The 21,159-nt window shown below is 37.3% G+C and overlaps 1 protein-coding gene across 2 annotated transcripts in view; it reads left to right on the plus strand.

Moving 5' to 3' along the window:
* The window catches only part of cxxc5a (CXXC finger protein 5a), a 53,674-nt gene extending 33,423 nt beyond the window's left edge, over positions 1-20,251 (plus strand). Inside the window, exon 3 of one of the 2 annotated variants that reach the window (XM_061898494.1) lies at positions 19,272-20,251. In XM_061898494.1, the coding sequence (XP_061754478.1) occupies positions 19,272-19,316 (45 nt within the window). In that variant the 3' untranslated portion in view covers positions 19,317-20,251. The remainder of the gene's footprint in view (positions 1-19,271) is intronic. The other variant, XM_061898495.1, reaches the window with a different exon arrangement.
* The last annotated feature ends 908 nt before the right edge of the window (positions 20,252-21,159 follow it).

The following is a 21,159-nucleotide window of genomic DNA, read 5'->3' on the forward strand; positions in this document are numbered from 1 at the left end:
TAACCATTTGAATATTAGGTTTGTGAGTTGCCTGTGTGCATTTCTAGGAATGATTCTTATAGCTCTATTTTGTAAAAGAAAGATTGGATTTAAATATGTTTTACAGGCACTACCCCACACTTCCATACAGTATGTTAGATATGGATCAATCATTGAGTTGTACAACATATACAATGCTTTTTGATTTAGCAATTCATTCACTTTGAATAAAATAGCAATAGTGTTGGATATTTTAAGCTTTGTATAATTTATGAGATTTCCATGACAAATGCTCATCAATTATAACACCCAAAAACTTGATCTTTTGTGTTCTTTGAATTTCAACTCCTTCGACATATAATGAAGCATCTACACTGTTCCAATCACTGCAAATAAATCATAAATGTATTTTTACCAGTCTTCAAGGATTTGCTATCAACATCAAACCATCTTTTAATTTTGATGAATTCGTTTTTAACTACCACTAAGACATCGTCAACATTTCATCCTGAATAAAAAAAGGTTGTCTCGTCTGCAAATAAAATACTCTTAAACAGTTTGGAAACCACATTAATATTATTGGCATACATGATAAACAGTAAAGGTCCTAGGACCGATCTTTGTGGCACTCCACAACTAATATTATGTAAGGCAAATTTCCTAATGTTAACTTCCATAAAGTGTTTTCTGTCTTTTAGTTAACTTTTGACCCACTATTGTATCACTCCTATTATTCCCTATTTATACAATTTGTCCAATAATATTTCATAATTGAGTCTATACTGTTGCATACATGCAAGACTAAAAAAGTAAGTTAACCATGTTAAATCACAGTAAACCACCGTAAAACCTGATCTATTGTAATCCAAATAATAATTCTAAATAGCATGTGCAAAATATAAAATTGTGTGTACTATTCGTGAATATGTTGCGGCAGATCTACTATGACTGCGTGTAGAATTAAGAACAAGTGCAAAAGTGTTGCAAACCACCTTATTTAAAGGGGTCCAATTTCTAAAACCAATTTGTCTTACCTTTTGGTACCTGTTTTTGTGTATTTGGAATGGGGCCGGGCGTTATCGCGAAAAACTGCATCACAAAAAATGTTATTTATATTGGTCGATATCTATAATTATTTATATTTTTTATAGCCTATGGATAATATCGACCAGGATGAAAATATATTAAATGTAAACATTTTTATATCCCTTAATTATAATATCTTCAGCTACCAAGGCAGAAAGAAAAGGAAATGACAAAATAACCACGGAAAAATGTTTAATAAAGTGTAACAGAATAGTGCAAAGTGTAAACATACAAGGATGGGAATTTTCCGCAGATCCGCGGAATTCCGCCGATTTTGACGCCGCCAGGTAGGGGGGTAACGGTACGTGTATTTGTATTAAACCGTTTTGGTACAGGGGTTCCAGTTCGGTGCGGAGGAGTACCGAACGAGTTCCACACGAACATATGAAGTAGCCGCCTATGCTAAAGTCTTAACAAGCTGCTCCGCTCCGTTCTGCCTCTGTGTCTGTCTGTACACAGCACCCTGCATTGTCCCTCCCACACAACCATCTGATTGGTTACAACCGTAGCAATAACAAGCCAATCAGCAGTGCGTATTCAGAGCGCATGTCAGCGCTTCAGCGTCGAGCAGATAGGCGTTTAGCAGGGGAGCAACGGACTCTTCCCAAATTATACTAAACATTTCCAAGTCAACTACTTTCTAAACATCACTATGAGCCCGTTGATCTTCTAGAAACAAACTGCAGCTCAGCTCACTCGCAGTCCTGTTTGAGGTGAAGGCCAGTTAGCTTTTAGCGTAACGTTAGCTAATTTTGCGGTGTGTGTGTGTGTGTGTGTGTTACGGACAGTGTTGATTGAGGTGTGTTGAAGCAGCAAAAAAGGACATTATATTAAATGAAGAGTTTGTGTCTCTGATAGTGTATATAATAATGTAAGTGCATCATTAAGCCTACATGAACTCCATGTGTTTAGGTATGAATAGTCTCTCCTATTGCTACTGTACTATTTTTTCAGCTATAGTTACATTAATCATTAGTTATGTAGCAGCCTAGTTTTGAATGGCAGGGTCCCTGCTATCACACGTTGATACAAATATAACATTTACATAATAAAAATCAACTACAGGCTTCCCAAATGCTGTAATAAATTAAGCATGATGAGTTGAATTGAAACTGTTTAATGTTGCACTTTTTATATGTAGAAGAAAAGTAGTGTCATTTTATTTCATGTAAGCAACAACTTGAGGCAGTTTAATGTGGATTAACGTGGGCAGAATTATTATAGTGTTCCCAATGTTAAAAGGATCAAGCCATTGTTTACAAATTTGGTAAATAAATAACCAAAAAATTTATATTTTGTTGTTTTCTTACTGTACCGAAAATGAACCGAACCGTGCCCTCTAAACCGAGGTACGTACCGAACCGAAATTTTTGTATACCGTTACACCCCTACCGCCAGGGTCATTTCTGTGAATCGTTTAAATCCGGGGAGAAAATTATAGGGGGGATTAGGTACTCGTGGTTTTTGTCTCTGCCTTGACCTAGTTATCAGTACAAGGAAGAGAATTCCAGCGAAAAATATAATGCCAATGTGTGAAGGCACCAGATTGGCTAGCTCTACTATCAGCTGACAACATCAACCAATGACATTGCCCGTTATAAGCGTCTGCACGCGTCGTTTGCCGACAATATCTAGTCCCTGATCCTCTATTATTGTGAGCGTTTCTGAACTCGTATTCTGTTTATATTGGTTGTGTAAACTTGTATACATAAATTTCATCACGATACATTTTTATGAAAATATTTGCTAATAAATGTGAAATTTTGGTCAGGAGAATATTGTTAGATTTTGACTCAAAATAGCAGGAAATGCATCCTAAGCAAAATTTTGCCCCCAGACCCCCTAGGAGGCGAGTGCACTCAGGTGCGGCCGCTGTACGGCCTTCCGCAAAGCGATGTTTTAGGATCAAAACATTTTCAGCTGATTTTGTAAATCTTCATTCCCATCCCTGAAACATAAGAAAACCTGAGTAGAACAATTTTTGCAGATTAAATGCCAGGAAGTTACATGGACTGTGTAACATTTAATTTGGTATGTTATTCCTATTTAAGTATGTAATTTATTCATGTTATTCACTAATTAGTATTTAGATATTATTGGATAAAATTGTTCATTTAAATTTGACATGTGTTATTTATGGTTATTGAATTTATTTATAAAGACATGCATTTTAGTCCCCACCTGTTTTTTTTGTACATCCGATTAGGGAACAGACAAGGGTTTAAAAGAAAAGATGGGTGCGGTCTGTTTGAAAAAATCCCCCAAAAACTGCGGGACTGTCGAGGGGACTTTTCCTGTTTTATCTACCTCGGTCTCTGCAGCACTTATTTTTAGTTTCTCCTCTCACTTCATGCAGAGAATCAACAGTGAGACGGCAAGATGGCGCAACCATACGTGATAGTTGCAACTGTAGACTGTTTAGCATGCCTTTCTTCATACAACCAACCATTCTTCATAGTATATATATAAATGGAACATTATATCCAACCCATTTTTTGTTGATATCAATTAGGTGTCTATCACGATATATATTGTTTTATCAGCCCAGTCCTATTTTAATATTGGCCTAAATCCAGAAATTCTGAAATCAAACCATGGAGGCATGGCAGAGCCGCAGAGATATTTATAAAGCAATCTTGCCTTACTTCGTACTTTCTCCAAACGAGCCGTTTTGAAAATGCCCAATTTGTGACCGTTTTCGCAAGTGTGATGTCAGCGGATATCTCCATATATGGTAGAAGTTTAGTGAAGATTTTTGCGCCATTGTCTTCCGACGTTGTAGTCAATCAGCTCCTTCTTTTCCTGTTTTCATCTGGTTGTGAGGCAGACTGTGTCGTACATGCACCTGCATCCTCTACTATTGTCATTTCTAATACAAATTAGCATGTATTAGGGGTATAATGGTACGTGTATTTGTATTGAACCGTTTCGGTACGGGGGTTTCGGTTCGGTTCGGAGGTGTTCCGAACGAGTTTCCACAGGGACATATTAAGTAGCGTACTGCACATTGTTTAAACAATGCACACCGAGGCACAAAACACGGCAGCGACCGGGGCTACGATAGACTGACCGTACCTCCTCTTTTCACCAGATATGTCCTCTTTTGCGGGGCTGTCCGGGTGGAGTTTCTTAAATGCCTCAAACGTCCGGCATTTTAAGTTAGGGTTGCGTGTATTTTCAATGTACGTTCATGGTTAAGAAGGGATTAAAAACAAAACAAATTGTGCACGCAGCAGCATTCGTGAGGGAGGGGCAGAGACAGAGAGAGCAAGAGAGTTATGATAAATGCGCATGCGTCGCCAGGCTCTGCTTTTTACCCATAGATTTATCAGATTTGATTTTTTATTATCTATAGCAGGGGTGTCAAAAGTGTGCCCCGGAAGCCTTTTGCGGCCCACAGCCAATGTTTTAAAGGCCTACGGCACATTCTAAAAATACTATTAATATAAACAAAAACATAAACAAAAGTGAAATGAAAAAGCTTAAGGCTAAACAAAATATTGAATCAAAATCAATGTTATTATGAATTATTGACCTATCCAAGGTTCCGATTACTTCACATCAAATATTCCACTAAGAAAAATATTTTTGGTGGAACATTTTGCAAATTTGGTAAATAAATAACCCAAAAAATTATATTTTGTTGTTTTCCTACTGTACCGAAAATGAACCGAACCGTGACCTCTGAACCGAGGTACGTACCGAACCGAAATTTTTGTGTACCGTTACACCCCTAGCATGTAGTTCTAACTTATATCTGTCAATAGACTCCATATGAAAGGGTTAAAAACTACAACATGGCTGACGGGGAGAAGGCACAGTCGGAGTGGAGGCACGTAAATAAGGCCACCCACAGAATTAAATGTAGAAAAGAAAAATCGTTATATGACCCCTTTAAACGAGGATTTTGCCTGTCGTACATGTGTCGCGCCTATGGTGACACTCATTTCATGCACAAGCATTGCATCATATGCCCTAAACCAGGGGTCACCAACACGGTGCCCGCGGGCACCAGGTCGCCCGTAAGGACCAGATGAGTCGCCCGCTGGCCTGTTTTAAAAATAGCTCAAATAGCAGCACTTACCAGTGAGCTGTCTCTATTTTTTGAATTGTATTTATTTACTAGCAAGCTGGTCTTGCTTTGCTCGACATTTTTATTTCTAAGAGGGACAAAACTCAAATAGAATTTGAAAATCCAAGATAATATTTTAAAGACTTGGTCTTCAGTTGTTTAAATAAATTCATTTATTTTTTTACTTTGCTTCTTATAACTTTCAGAAAGACAATTTTAGAGAAAAAATACAACCTTGAAAATGATTTTAGGATTTTTAAACACATATACCTTTTAAATTCCTTCCTCTTCTTTCCTGACAATTTAAATCAATTTTCAAGTATATATATTTTTTTATTGTAAAGAATAATAATTACATTTTAATTAAATTTTTCATTTTAGCTTCTGTTTTTTTCGACGAAGAATATTTGTGAAATATTTCTTCAAACTTATTATGATTAAAATTCAAAAAAATTATTCTGGCAAATATAGAAAATCTGTAGAATCAAATATAAATCTTATTTCAAAGTCTTTTGAATTTCTTTTAATTTTTTTGTTTTGGAAAATCTAGAAGAAATAATGATTTGTCTTTGTTAGAAATATAGCTTGGTCCAATTTGTTATATATTCTAACAAAATGCAGATCGGATTTTAACCTATTTAAAACATGTCATCAAAATTCTAAAATCAATCTTAATCAGGAAAAATTACTAATGATGTTCCATAAGTTCTTTTTTTATTTTTTTCAAAAAGATTCGAATTAGCTAGTTTTTCTATTCATTTTTTTCGGTTGAATTTAGAATTTTAAAGAGTCGAAATTGAAGATATACTATGTTTCAAAATTTTATTTTCATTTTTTTTTGTGTTTTCTCCTCTTTTAAACCGTTCAATTAAGTGTTTTTTTTTCATCATTTATTTTCTACAAAAAACCTTCCGTAAAAGGAAAAAAAAATGTACGACGGAATGACAGACAGAAATAACCTTTTTTTTTTTTTTATATTTATAGATTTAATTATTAAAGGTAAATTGAGCAAATTGGCTATTTTTGGCAATTTATTTAAGTGTGTATCAAATTGGTAGCCCTTCGTATTAATCAGTATCCAAGAAGTAGCTCTTGGTTTCAAAAAGGTTGGTGATCCCTGCCCTAAACTGTAGTGTTTTTGTGATGTTGTGGAAAATCCAGTGCAACGATATAATTTTTCCTAAAGCGCGATGTTGGCAACAGAAGCTATTTTTACCATGTCAAAAGGTGCACTCTGGGAGGCACCCCTGTTTTCTGATGGTGTGCCAAAAACCTAATAGGTATCCATTTAACTATATATATGCGTAGAACTGCACAGCATCTTACTGACAGTATGTAATATTTTGATGAACTTTGCTGTAGTTCAACATTAGCGCAAACCAGATTAAAAACCACTTAGTTACTCAGAGTTAATATAAGGGTTGGGTGTTGTTAACAGATTATCAGATACGATGCCAAATACGAATGCAGCAATTTGACAAAAAACTAAAATAATATTTGTTGCAGACAAATTCATTATAATAGTTGGCAGGGATGTAACGGTATCAAAATCTCACAGTACGATATAATGACGGTATTATGGCCATAGTACGATATTATTTGCGGTATACTGTGTATACTGCATAAGAAAACAAAAGCTTAGTAAAAATGCCATAGTGTGTAAACTGTAGTGACTGGAATGTTTAGGATAAACACACTAATTGAAAATCATAATCATACTTTTTACTAAGGGACGCATGGGTTCCAGGTTCAATCCCAGCTTCCGCCATCCGAGTCACATCCGTTGTGTACTTGAGCAAGACACTTCACCCGTGCTCCTCATGGGTCGTGGTTAGGGCCTTGCATGGTACCTCCCGCCATCAGTGTGTGAATGGGTGAATGTGGAAATACTGTATAAGTACCTTATAAGTAGAAAAGCGCTATACAAGTATCAACCATTTACCATTTTACTACAAAGAAGTATTCCTAAGTGCAAATAATTGTGCAGGAACATCTACTGTTTCAAGCAAATGTTGAAAAGAATAACTTAAAGTTGTGGTCTTTAAAATAACAATGTACCGGTAAACATCCAATGTACAGTTTAATGTGTTTCAACTTTTACATTGATCATTTTTATATCAGTCTGTAAAATGTTGTTTCTCAGAAAGTTAAACTAATAATTTGACTTCTTTACCTCTGCCAAACAGGTTAAGTTTTGGCGTGGGCTTTGTTTGTCTGTTTGTTAGCAACATAACTGAACCGGTTATGGTCAATTTGAGTCATACACGACGAGTATGAACACATTTCACTTTGTACACCTCACCGGTCCTGCGCTGCGCAGATGATTCTGGGAGATGTCGTTTATTTACAGATCCGGCCAACGCTAATACACCAAAAGAAAACTAAACTCACCAAGTTTTTGTTTGACACTGTCACACGTCACGATACTATTGAGACGACTTTGAAAACGAAATACCGCAGTATTTGTAATAGCGTTACATCCCTAAGAGTCGGTGACATCATCATTCATGTTTTTCCGGACATGAAACGGCGACTGACAGCAACTGGAAGAGAAAAATGGCTGCAAATGCCACATAAAAACCCACAAACTAAAACAAAAGATATGTCAAACTTATGAATAACTCGCTCAATTTGCAAAGCGGACTTTGCTTTTCATGTTCTGTGAAGCGGGAGCGTTCAAAGCTGAGACATGTGGGACATCTGGTGGATGCGGTCTTTAACTCCTCTCAGTGAGATCGTTAACTTGTTAGCTAGCCAGCTACAGCGTAATGCACTTGTGTGAAAAATACCTTTAACTCCATCCATCCATCCATTTTCTACCGCTTATAGTAGCTGAGATAGGCGCCAGCGCCCCCCGCGACCTTTAACTCATTTTAGCCAAAGTCTATATACACACATCATCCTCACAAAATGCTCCTTTCTTTTTGAGGAAACGAGATAGCTTTGGTGTTTTTAATTTTATTGACTGTCCTTTGCTTTCATAAAAATGTTATACTTTGTTTGTAATAGCACTTTGCTTGTCTTTGCTTTAAAATGAGTAAAATGTTAATAGTTACATTTATTTTTTATAGCAGCCAAATGAACAGCAGTTACAGCATAAATGAATATATCTGAATAAAGTAGTCATTAGTCAACTAATCGCTAAAATATTCGTGACTTAAAGCCCTTGTCCCAGATAGATACTTTTGAAAAAAAGTTCAAAGGGAAAAAAAATTAAAAAGAGAAAGAAACACCATTTTTTCCCCCTAAAAACAATGTATAATTTTGTGAAATGCAAAATGAACAAATAGTACTGAAATAATTCAATAATATAAATAACATTTAAAATATTTGTTTATCTGCGATGAGGTGGCGACTTGTCCAGGGTTTAACCCCCCTTCCGCCCGATTGTAGCTGAGCTAGGCACCAGGGCCCCCCGCGACTCCAAGGGGAATAAGGGGTAGAAAATGGATGGGATGGATATTTGTTTATTTGAAAGGGATCCCCGTTAGTTCATGCCATGGCAGTCAGCGCCACACAAAACATCACAAATTACTACACAAGTTACAAATTGAATAATTCGCAACAAACTTTTAAAAATCAGGATAAAACCAGCAGCAACACAGAACACGGAATGAGTTAAGAAAAAATAAGCAATTTTTGTAGATTGGTGAGTCAGCATCTTTTGAGGTGAAGTACAAGCAACTTTTCCCGCATTTTGGCCTGAACCTTTTAGTTGGATCAGGGGTGTCTAACTCATTTTAGATGGGGGGCCACATGGAGAAAAATGTACTCCCAAGTGGGCCAGGCTGGTAAAATCATGGCACGATAACTTAAAATTAAAGACAAATTCAGATTGTTTTCTTTGTTTAAAAATAGAAAAAGCCCATTCTGAAATTGTACAAAACATAAAGTTGTTTGTTTTTTACACTTACATGTTGCGGTTAATAGTTTTCTACCTTTATTTGTCATTATATATACTTTCCGAATACATTATGTGATAATGTTCAGTCAACTCATAAGTGTTACATTTCAATATATCAAAGATAAAAAAATATGTCAAAATCAAATTACAGTATGTTATTTATGTAGTTTGATAATTTTCCTCGACTGATTTATTAACATCATGTGGTTTATTTTGTACATATGTAGCATCATCTACAACGATACAAATAATTGTTATTTCGACATCCAATGTACACATTTAGAACAGCTGTTCCTTTCATAAAAAAATTTTCAGGATCATTTTTATACTTAGCAAACTCATCCGGCGGGCTGGATAAAACCTGTTCGCAGGCCTTACCTTTGACACCCCTCAGTTAGATGCTCACCGTCGTGTGTGCGTTTGAAAAACAAGCCTAATGCCTCATTTTGCTTAATTTCAGGGTCACTAAATTAATAGTAAGTATTAATTTTACTTATTCTGCTTAATCAGTTGTAACTATTAATTTATATTTCCGATGTGGCTGCTATCTCCTTAGTTTTTCGGGCTGGTTACTAGCGTTTAGGTTTGCACTGTGCCATTATGGTACCGAGTTTCAGTACACTTCCTTACCGAACAAAACAACTTATAAAGAATCTGTTATGTGTGTGGAGATGTCTTGTGTTGAGAGAGAATATGATATTCATGCCAGTCATTAATTACATAAAGAGCAGGGGTGTCAAACTCATTTTAGCTCAGGAGCTGCATGGAGAACCATCTATTCCTACGTGGGCCGGACGGGTAAAATCATGGGATATAACTTAATAATACAACTACGACAACTTTAGATTGTTTTCTTTGTTTTACTTCGGCCCAAAATAGAACAAGCACATTTAAAAAAAGGAAATATCACATGTAATCCTCTTGACAAAACATTTTGAGTTACCGTATTTCCTTGAATTTCCGCAGGGGATATAGTATGCGCCTGCCTTGAATTACTGCCGGGTCAAACTCGATTCTCAGAATAATTAGCGCATGCTTAGTATCCCCGCCTGGTCAAACTCGTGACGTCACGAGTGACACTTCCCTTGTCATCATTTTCAAAATGGAGGAGGCTGATTTCAATACCGGTAATTTTAAATCGCATAAAGGGAAGAAGATTAAGAGCTATTCAGTAGGATTTAAGGTCCAAGCTTCCATCACACTCAAATTTTTACTGCATACCTTTGGTAAGTGCCGGAGTGAGAAGAGGTTTTAAAATAATTAGCGCATGCTTAATTTTACCGCATGTAAGCGCAGGAGTGAGAAGAGGTTTTAAAATAATTAGCGCATGCTTACTTTTACCACATGTAAGCGCAGGAGTGAGAAGAGGTTTTAAATCAATTAGCGCCCCGGCGGCAATTCAAGGAAATACGGTAGTTGAAAATTTGAGAGAAAAATGGTGAGGATTCAAAAACACCATGAAGAACACCATGAATTTAGACCTAATCTCAGTGTCTCTACAAAGCAATTAAACTTTTAGTCCCATCTAGGATTGAACAAAAAACATTATAAAGCAAAAATGAAAACTCTTCTGTGTATCAACTACCTCATTTGTCATTTCCACTGTTCACTTTCTTTAAATTTACACCGAAGACAATCCTTTCCACAGAACTATATCAATGTGCATTGCGTCATGAAGCATTCTAAGTGGGGTTAGCAAATGTTTATTTTACTCCTGTTTGTTTTACGTTGGGTCGAGGGGGAGGACTCACAGCCCCGCTACTATGTACCTCTTGCCTGTTATACTTCTTCGCACCGGTATAAACTATTTGCTTGCCTAACAGAATTGCTATTGCGACATCCAGTGGACACATTTAGAAAAACTGTTTCTTTAAGTTAAAAATGCTGCTCAATTTTACAGTGACTCATCTCGCGGGCCGGATTGAACCTGTTCGAGGGCTTGACATCCCTGCTCTAGAGGGAGTTATTGATGTGTAGCCTCTATTGTCAGACAACTGGCGGTCTATTGGAGTTGTATTCCGATATTTGAAAATTCCCTCTTTTCCGGTCATAGTGATTGAGACGCACATTGTCCGGCATGGCTTTAATTGGCTAAAATTAATGTCTCTGCATAACATGCACTTCAAGTCCCATCATGACAAGTTGAAATGAGTTCAGAGTGGATGTCATTATCATCACAGCCCACTTTTATATTCGGTGATATGCCAAATTGTTTGTTCTATGCTAAGACAACGTGCTCATCTCATTGAGAGGGGAACCATTGATTTCAGAAATTGGCCAATTCAAACACACAGATCCCATCTGCTTGAAGCAGTACAGTGCTAGCGAAAAAACATGTTTCTCCTTCTATTTGCTGCCACTTTCTATCGATTGCACATGTTTAATAAGGAAACGTAGCAGTTAAAGTTCATCTGATGAATGTGTTTTCTTGCCATGTATTACGACACAGTAAATCCAGACCTTACCGGGGTTTTTTTTTTGACATCTGTGTTGGCGCCAGATGTTGCTGCTGTCCTCCTGGCTGTCTCACCAGCTAAGTGCTTCTGTAGAAAGGTCGTCACAGAGACAGATGAGAGGTTAACAACACAGACCATAAAATGATGCTGCCAATATGCTGCTTACGAAGCTTACCTTATGGTTCATATTTATCATCACTTAAAAAGCGATTTGTCTAAAAAATGTGTCACAATCTACAGAGCACATTCATTCATGTTTTAACAAGGGACTAAATTAGTTTGACCTCAAACATGGGTTGATAAAAGTGAGAGTTCTATACAATTGAACTGATAGTAAAGGTTCATTTTGCATTGTTACTGGACATGCAAAACCATACCACAATGCGTTGGTGCATTTTCAAATTAACAGGGGAAAGTGTTAACTTTAACATTGTTCTCTTTAGTTATTTTCCTATGATCTAGCTTTACAGTGTTTACTTACAAGACTAGGCAGGTGTAGGAGTAAAACATTACATTAGGTTCACAAAAGGTTTGACCACAATCACTAAGACTACCTAGCCAGCTGGCATGCTAGGCTAACGCTATACAAGCTTATTTTCTATACTAAAGGATCTAAAATGACAAAATATATGAATTTTTTTTTGAAACATGTTAAAAAAGGATTGATTTACAGAATCAACATTCTAAGTGGTGCAAATGTCTTTTTAAATTCCATTTTCACCTCATAGTTTAGTGTTTTACTCTCTCTCCTTGTTTGGAAGAAAGTACTAGAACAGGCGTGCCCACACTTTTTCCAACATACTGACAAATTAAAGAATGTGCGGGCCATTTTGGTAGTTTTCACCTTAAAACTAGTTTTATATATATTGTATTTTTTTCGTGCCAAAAATTAAATTCTAGTAGAAATAATATGAAAACAATATGAGCAAAATGTGCTAAAAAAGCTAACATACTGAAGTGTATACCTGCTTAACTAGCATGGCTAAAATGCTATCTATGCGCCATGTACCAAAATATATTATTCTGAGTTGTGTACCTGAAAAATTTGGTCAAAATGCTAGCCTGCTAACAGTAACATGCATTGGAAAGCAAAATATGACTGATATGCATGCCTACAAAATTAGTTTAAAAAAATGCTAGCATACTAATGTTAGCATGCTAACAAGAATCAGTAGAGTTGTACGGTATACCGATATTAGTATAGTACCGCGATACAAATTAATTTTATTCGGTACTGCACTGCCTCTGAAAAGTACCGGTCCTTAATAATTTTGACAAAATGATAGAATGGAAAATGACACAATATGTTACTGCATACGTCAGCAGCTAAATTAGGAGCCTTTGTTTTCTTACTTACTACTAAAAGATAAATTGTCTTACATGTTCACTATTTTATTTAAGGACAAACTTGCAATAAGAAACATATGTTTAATGTACCATAATAATTTCTGCTAAAATAAATCCAATATTGACATTTTTTGTGGTCCCCTTTATTTAGAAAAGTATCAAAATAATTTTGGTACTGGTACCAAAATATTGGTATTGGGACAACACTAATCATCAGGTAACAAAATATTCAAAGATAATTAGCAAAATTAGCACAAAAGCTAGCATGCTAAAAGGAAAATGCTAATGGTCAAGAGCAACAGGAAAAGGCTGTCTTTGTAGCTGCCTGAGTGAAAATGTATCCAAATGTTTTTCTGGACAGATGTGGAGTTTTATGCTTGATCTGAAGGTTAACATAAAACACATTACATAAATAGGGGATTTATTTTTAAAGAATAATGTTAAATGCGATGAGATGGTGACTTGTCCAAGGTGTACGCCGCCTTCCGCCCGATTGTAGGGTGAGATAGTCACCAGCGCCCCCCGCAACCCCAAAGGGAATAAGCGGTAGGAAATGGATGGATGAATGTTAAAAAGACAGCGGGGGTTTGTAGGTAGGCCTAAAGTTTTACAGGCAATCCAACTATGTGACTATTTTCTTTTTTACCTGTTCATTAATAGACGTATTTTTGCATCCCCAATGTTTTTTATTTTTAACATCAGCAATATCTAACATTTTAATCTTCAGCCAATCTGATTTAGCAACAGTCAAGGTGCATGAGGTAAACACAAAGCATGTGATCCAACTTACTGCACTTGTTTTACTTGAATATACCCCTTTCATGTCTGGGCGCCGATAGACACCTGAATGAAACATGCATGGATTTCAGTTCTGTCGTCTGGCTGCTCGCTGCGAATTTGAGGGCGTAGGAACACGTGTGGAGGTGTGTGACACTTATTGGTTTTGGTATGAGAGCGCGTGTGGGTGCATGAGTCCTTCCTGCCTCACTCCAGGCTCCCTTCGCGCGTGTCCCAATTGGACTTTGCAGTACGCCCGCCTTGCTGATAGTGTCTCGCCGCGTCCTGATTGGCGGGCCTCTAGCAGCCTTGCAGCAGCGCGCATGTGTGCCACTTCTGACGTGCAGATAGCCCCAGTGAGGGTCGGCGGAGGGGGGTGTTGACGGTGTAGAGTGGCATCGTCATTGAGGATGGCGTGGGAGAGCGACGCGTGTGGTGGCTAAATAATAAATGTGGCCTATCGGTTTTTGTGTGAAGCCTTTTCCTGTGTCTAATGGCTCATACACATTTCATCACTCATGGCAAGAGTGGCGGGTCATTTATGAACTAAAATAGCAAACAAGCAAAGGTTGAAGCGCTTTGGTAAAATGTGTGTTCATAAATCATGTAATTTATGTTTTTATTCGCATTTTTGGAAATAATACAAACAGACACAATTAATTAATCATGTAAATAATGATGCAGGATACTACAGATACAAACCCTAAAAGTTTGCAATTTTATTTAGAATTTTTATTTTTATTTTCTAAATTCGGGGTTCGCACACATGAACATTAAATATTTTCTTTAATCAAATGTAGTTTTATACTTCTTTAGCTTCAAATAAGATCATCTTTTTGCTGGGGGTTCAAAACAGACAACATTTCTGGGTATGCTGACCTTTTTACATATACAGTAATATTCCCATCCATCCATTTTCTACCGCTTATTTCCCTTAGGGGTCGCAGGGGCGCTGGTGCTTATCTCAGCTACAATCGGGCGGAAGGCGGGGTAGACCCTGGACAAGTCGCTACCTCATCGCAGGGCCAACACAGATAGACAGACAACATTCACACTCAGAGTCACACACTAGGGCCAATTTAGTGTTGCCATTTAACCATTCACCAGGTGCATGTTTTTGGAGGTGGGAGGAAGCCGGAGTACCCGGAGGGAACCCACGCATTCACGGGGAGGACATGCAAACTCCACACAGAAAGACACCGAGCCCGGAATTGAACCCTGACTACTCAGGACCTTCGTATTGTGAGGCAGACGCACTAACTCCTCTTCCACCATGAAGCCCTATACAGTAATATTTTACATGGTAATTGGGATTTGCTATATATTGTATATGGTATATAAAAATGTAACATAATATTATATATCGGTACATACTTTATACTGTATATATAATATGTAAGTATTACATATGTTATATTTTATATTACTACTGTGGTACATTTTTTGTCTACTTAATACCTGCATTATCCTTTCCATCAGTACCCTTTCCATCCTTTAAAACAGAGCTACTGTGTGGAACATTTTCCCTTGTGGATCAATGAAGTTTCTCTAAGTAAGAACTATTAAAAAGATTGGAAAATGACAGTAAAAGGGGAATATGAAAATATACAAAGAAGAAACAGATTAATAAATACAAACAATAAAAAAGTCAAACCAAATTAAATTGTCAAATATTTGGTTGGTTGGTAAATTGTATTTCCAACATGTATACAGTATCAATATGATACGGCACATATTTTACATATTTTTTTTTTTTTTCTTTACAACATGTCCACTAAGGAGTAGGAAGAAGGCTGGCTTATTTAATCCTACCCCTTTTCCACTTCATAGTAATTACTAACACATATATTCACTTCCTGTTCCCAGTTTGTACACAATTTACACTAACCTGTTCTAAATACATCAGTTCTCTTCATAAATAATTAAATCATTCATGATTCACTTAATGAGATGGATAATATCTTATTTTCAACAAGTTCATGACGTGGATCATAATGCTTCTTCCTTACTCTGTAAACACTTGTTTGAACAACTTACTTTTACTATTGAAAACAAGTATTATCATGTGAAGTTTAAAAGCCATTGCACTGAATCGGTGTCGTTCGCTCGTTATAACTCTCCCAAAATTAAACTTACATTGTTGTCTTTTTTTCCCCAACTTTAAATTTAATGACACACTTATTGAAATACTCAAAATGTCTACTCTTCCATCTAAGGCAGACCTGGGCAAAGGAAGGCCGCATGTGGCCCGTGAAGCTTTTCAAACTGGTCTACCAGACATTCCCGAATAATTTTTTTAGGTCTTTAAGATGTAAACCGTCGCTGCCATTATGATGTGCAGTGATGTTTTCAAATGACCATAAGTCTTGAACCATACAAAGTATTTTTTAATGGTTGGGATCTGCATTTTTGCATGGTATACTAGATACTATTGTAATCTAAGTCACAGCAGCTCAGACGATGCACTAAACAGTGTGGGTGGGAAGCGTTTCCACAGAGTGTTTCCAGAGCAGCCAGCCTGAAATGCGGGTGTCAGGGACAAACGCGGAAGGAGATTCTTACAACAAAGTTCTAAAGCTTGGTGAATTATCAGATCGTAGGTGGGGTTTTTTTTTACCCTTCACATTCATATTTCATAGTTCATATTACGTTTCGCTTGATTGTAAAATATGTTGATCGAGAGGGAGTGTGAAGTTCATATGTTTTCAATATTCAGTGTTTTATGGTTCATAGTTATTATTGTAAATCCCAGATTCTTTCAATCAATCAATCAATGTTTATTTATATAGCCCTAAATCACAAATGTCTCAAAGTGAGGCGAATTATATTTACATAGCGCTATTTCTCTTGTGACTCAAAGCACTTTACATAGTGAAACCCAATATCTAAGTTACATTTAAACCAGTGTGGGTGGCACTGGGAGCAGTTGGGTAAAGTGTCTTGCCCAAGGACACAGCGGCAAAGGACTGTACAAACCACAACGACTACGACATCCTCTGGAGAACCCACATTATTTCCACGTACATTCTGGGTGTCTCATTCAGTAAAAAGAATAAATACATTCCATTCCATTTAAGGCGGTCTGTCATAACGTTTTTAGCATTCAATCAGACATGAGGTTTTGTATTAGTGTTCAGACAAATTTTTTCTCTATTTTTGGCCCCTCGAGCAACGTTCCGTCTAAGTTGCGCGCCTGCGCAATTGCGCACTACTCACACGTCCTCTGCGCGCAGCAAATTAATGCTGCGCAGAAAATCAAAAATCCCATCTGAACTTTAATCAAAATAAACACATTACAATTTATTCTGTATGATTTTGTAATGCAACTCTATGAGTGACAAGTGACAACAAGACTGGCCCCGATTAATAAAACAATCTTTGTCAACACAGTTCAATTATCATCTGTCGAGACAATTTATGGACAGGAATTTCATCGATCACTTTATTGAGCAAAACTGTTTGTAACCACACCAAACACATGAGTAAAAAAAACTTGTATCTATAAAAACTGGTAATTTTCTGCCATACAATCCAGGCTTAAACCAACTTTGTCATCCGTCGTTTCAACAGAAGCCGCTCGCTCTCTCACCTGCACCAACACAAGCACTCATGGCACTTAGCCAGTGTTGCGTTTATAGCCACACAAAAAGTCGGAAAACCCCAACGCCACACAATGTGTAAATGCCAGGTTGTAGACTCCTCAATCAGATGTGTGCTTATTTTACTGCCATTTATTAAGAATGTTAATTTAAGGATATTATTCATGAAATATTGTCGTTCGATTTCATAAACGCTAATAAAAAGATGTATTTTACAGACAGAAAGTTTCAGGAACTAAATGTAATTTTTGAAAGGGGTAACATTTTTTTAAAGGCAGGACCCGCAGCCAGACATACAATACAAGCACATAGTTCATGAAAAACATGTTTTGTTATTGTCATTGTAAGAGGGTAAAATCAATTATATCAGAAAATTATTTTAATAAAACATTTAAATTGTTATGATGTCAGGTTTGGGACAGGTGTGATGTTGGTGTGGCCCCAGTGTGCACGTCTGATGTTGCTCACGTGCTCCACTGAATGCTCAGGGAGTTTGTGCATTTGCTCACACTAATGAAAAATTAGAGGGAACATTGACCTGATCTAAGGCAACTTTTGTTGGTAAAATGTTCCACTGGCGACAATTACTTACTTGGGTAACAGGACTGAAAGCAACAGGAGTGAGTTTTCATCATAGAATTAGCAAATGCATGAAATATAGCTCGTAGCATGTATGCTAATAGCACGTTGACACTAAGCACACTACAGCGATTCATCTACAAAATAATATTTCAGAAATACACAAATAACATCAAAACAATTGTTGGGGTAGCAGGATGGTGATAACATTTTAACTCCCACTCCAGTCATGGTTGAAATATCGTGTGTGAATGACTACATGTACTCACTTACAGAGGATCTGAACAATGCAACTTCCTGTGGACCATGCGACTTGTAGAATATTCCTTATTTTTCTTAAAATGGGTAATGTGTTGGAGCAATATTTTCAAACTGTGGTGCATGTACTACCAGTGCTACGCTGGTTCCATCTTGTGGTACTTTGACTTTTGTGTGATTTTAATTTTATTCCTTATTTAATTACAGTGTTTTTATTTACAGTATTCAAACACAGTGTTACCGTTCAAACTGTGTGTTACGTTACAGTGGTCCAAAATGATAAATATACTTGTAAAATAAAACTTTTTTTTTTTTTTTAATGAAGACTTAGGCCTACTACGCTACTGTAATTTAATGTTCGTCATTATGGTGGCACTTGGAGAGCCACATGTTTTCTTCATTTGAAATTAAAGAAAATGTAAGGAATCACTCAAACATTTTTGAATGTTTTAAATGATTATATTTCATGATAAAGTGAAATTTATCTGGACTGGAAACAAATGCTTATTTTTCCAGGGTTTATTGTTGTTTGAATTAATGTATGAAATAAAAAAATAAATATTCATGAAAATGCAGTCAAATCAATTTGCAGTATACTTTGCTAAAAAAAAAAAAAGTAGTTTACAGTTCATTTAGGGCAGAAGCTACCAAATATTTTAGCAATTGATTGATCTACAAACTTAATCAGGTTTATCAAACAGAACCACTTAAGAGCCTTAATGTGAAATTTATGGAAAATAGTTTAAATAAACAACACTGCTTGCCGTAGTCTTCATTCTTTTTTTACGATGAATGCACATCCTCAACATTAAAATTGCACTTTTGAAATGTAGGTATTATTGCAAAAACCAAAAACAGAATATCTTTGCACCCACACAACATGGCTCTCCTTTGCTTTATTTCAGCAGTAATGTTCGCGTATTTAAAGTTCTGGGCACACAATACCGTCCAGAATTTATAATTGTTACACCTAAATAAAACAATATCGAAATAATTACTGGAATTATTGCAAAAAAAGTCACATTTAAATAATTTAATGATAAAAATAACGAATAACATATTGAAACACATGAAAATTAATAAGTGAGAGGGGGAAATGTGTTGCCGTCAAAGATTGTATATAAAAGAAGAACATATCTTAATTTTCATGAGTAACTTCTAAACTTTTCTTCCCTCGTCTCCCTTCCCCTTCTTCTTTTCTGTGTTCTTCCAAGAAGGTGATGCTTCCGACAGGAGCGGCGTTCCGATGGTTCCAGTAGGACTTCTCCTCCTCCTCTTCTCCCTTACCCAAAGCTCTGCCATCAAGTGCAATGCCAACTCTTTGGATTGTCTCCGGACACTGGCTACTAAATAAACAAGCAACAACAAGAAAATATTATTTAAAAAAAGAAAAAAAATGAACAAAAACAAAGCAGAAAAAAAATGGGGTAATGGATGCACCTACTTATTTCTTGAACCAAAAATGAAGCGTGAAGAAAAGCATCTATGGAAACTTTAATTCCTTTTTCTATGTTTCCATTTTGGTACCTTTTGTCCTTTTACCAGCAGTTTTTTTTTTTTTTCTTCATGTCGCTCGAACACAGAACTGTTTATTGCCAGAAGCAGAAATGACAGACCCAAGTGTGGACAATCAACTTATTTCTGTGTTTGGTGTTAATGTTGTTCATGTGTGGAAAGATACAGTACTTGTGTAGAGAATGTACTTTTACAGCTATATCTTTTAAAAACTAGCAGCTAATGGCAAACATTCTTGGAACTCTTCATCATTACGTTAACCAAAACTTTGTCTCTTTTGACCTAACAACCACACATTCAAATTGCTGTAAAATCCCACCTCCAAACAGGAAATAGAAGCTGATACTTGGCAAAAATGTCATCCATCATCAGCCCTTGTCTGTATTTCTAAACTGTTTTTTTTTTTATGTGCAACTGGCAGCCTTACGTTTGTTATTTTGGCCCCTACTGAGCATGCTCCGTAGCATGCTATCTGGCCGATAGCACTAAGAGACAGCACTTGCTCTGAGTCTACCCTACTGAACGCACTGAGACAAGATTACTTTATTTTGTATTTGCTTTCTTTTATTTTCATGATTTGTGTTATGTTACCGGGTAGCTGCAGCTCTTAAGAATAACCGATCTTTGTATTTGTTTAGAAAATTGGACTGTTTTTTGTGAATAAAGAGGAATGCATGTATTTGTGTCCAATGTACAATTCCCATGTTTGTCCACTTGTCACTCTTTAAAAATCCATCCATCCATCCATCCATCCATCCATCCATCTTCTTCCGCTTATCCGAGGTCGGGTCGCAGGGGCAGCAGCCTAAGCAGGGAAGCACAGACTTCCCTCTCCCCTCCCACTTCATCTAGCTCTTCCCGGGGGATCCCGAGGCGTTCCCAGGCCAGCCAGGAGACATAGTCTTCCCAACGTGTCCTGGGTCTTCCCCGTGGCCTCCTACCGGTTGGACATGCCCTAAACACCTTCCTAGGGAGGCGTTCGGGTGGCATCCTGACCAGATGCCCGAACCACCTCATATGGCTCCTCTCGATGTGGAGGGGTAGCGGCTTTACTTTGAGTTCCTCCCGGGTGACAGCGCTTCTCACCCTATCTCTAAGGGAGAGCTCCGCCACACGGCGGAGGAAACTCATTTCAGCCGCTTGTACCCGTGATCTTATCCTTTCGGTCATGACCCAAAGCTCATGACCATAGGAGAGGATGGGAACGTAGATCGACCGCTATACATTGAGAGCTTTGCCTTCCGGCTCAGCTCCATCTTCACCATAACGGATCGGTACAACGTCCGCATTACTGAAGACGCCGCACCGATCCGCCTGTTGATCTCACGATCCACTCTTCCCCCACTCGTGAACAAGACTCCTAGGTACTTCAACTCCTCCACTTGGGGCAGGGTCTCCTCGCCAACCCGGATATGGGACTCCACCCTTTTCCGGGAGAGAACCATGGACTCGGGCTTGGAGGTGCTCATTCTCATTCCGGTCGCTTCACACTCGGCTGCGAACCGATCCAGTGAGAGCTGAAGATCCCGGCTAGATGAAGCCATCAGGACAACATCTGCAAAAATCAGAGACTTAATCCCGCGGCCA

This window comes from Nerophis ophidion, linkage group LG04 (genome assembly GCF_033978795.1).
Source record: "Nerophis ophidion isolate RoL-2023_Sa linkage group LG04, RoL_Noph_v1.0, whole genome shotgun sequence".
Classification (NCBI taxonomy): domain Eukaryota; kingdom Metazoa; phylum Chordata; class Actinopteri; order Syngnathiformes; family Syngnathidae; genus Nerophis; species Nerophis ophidion.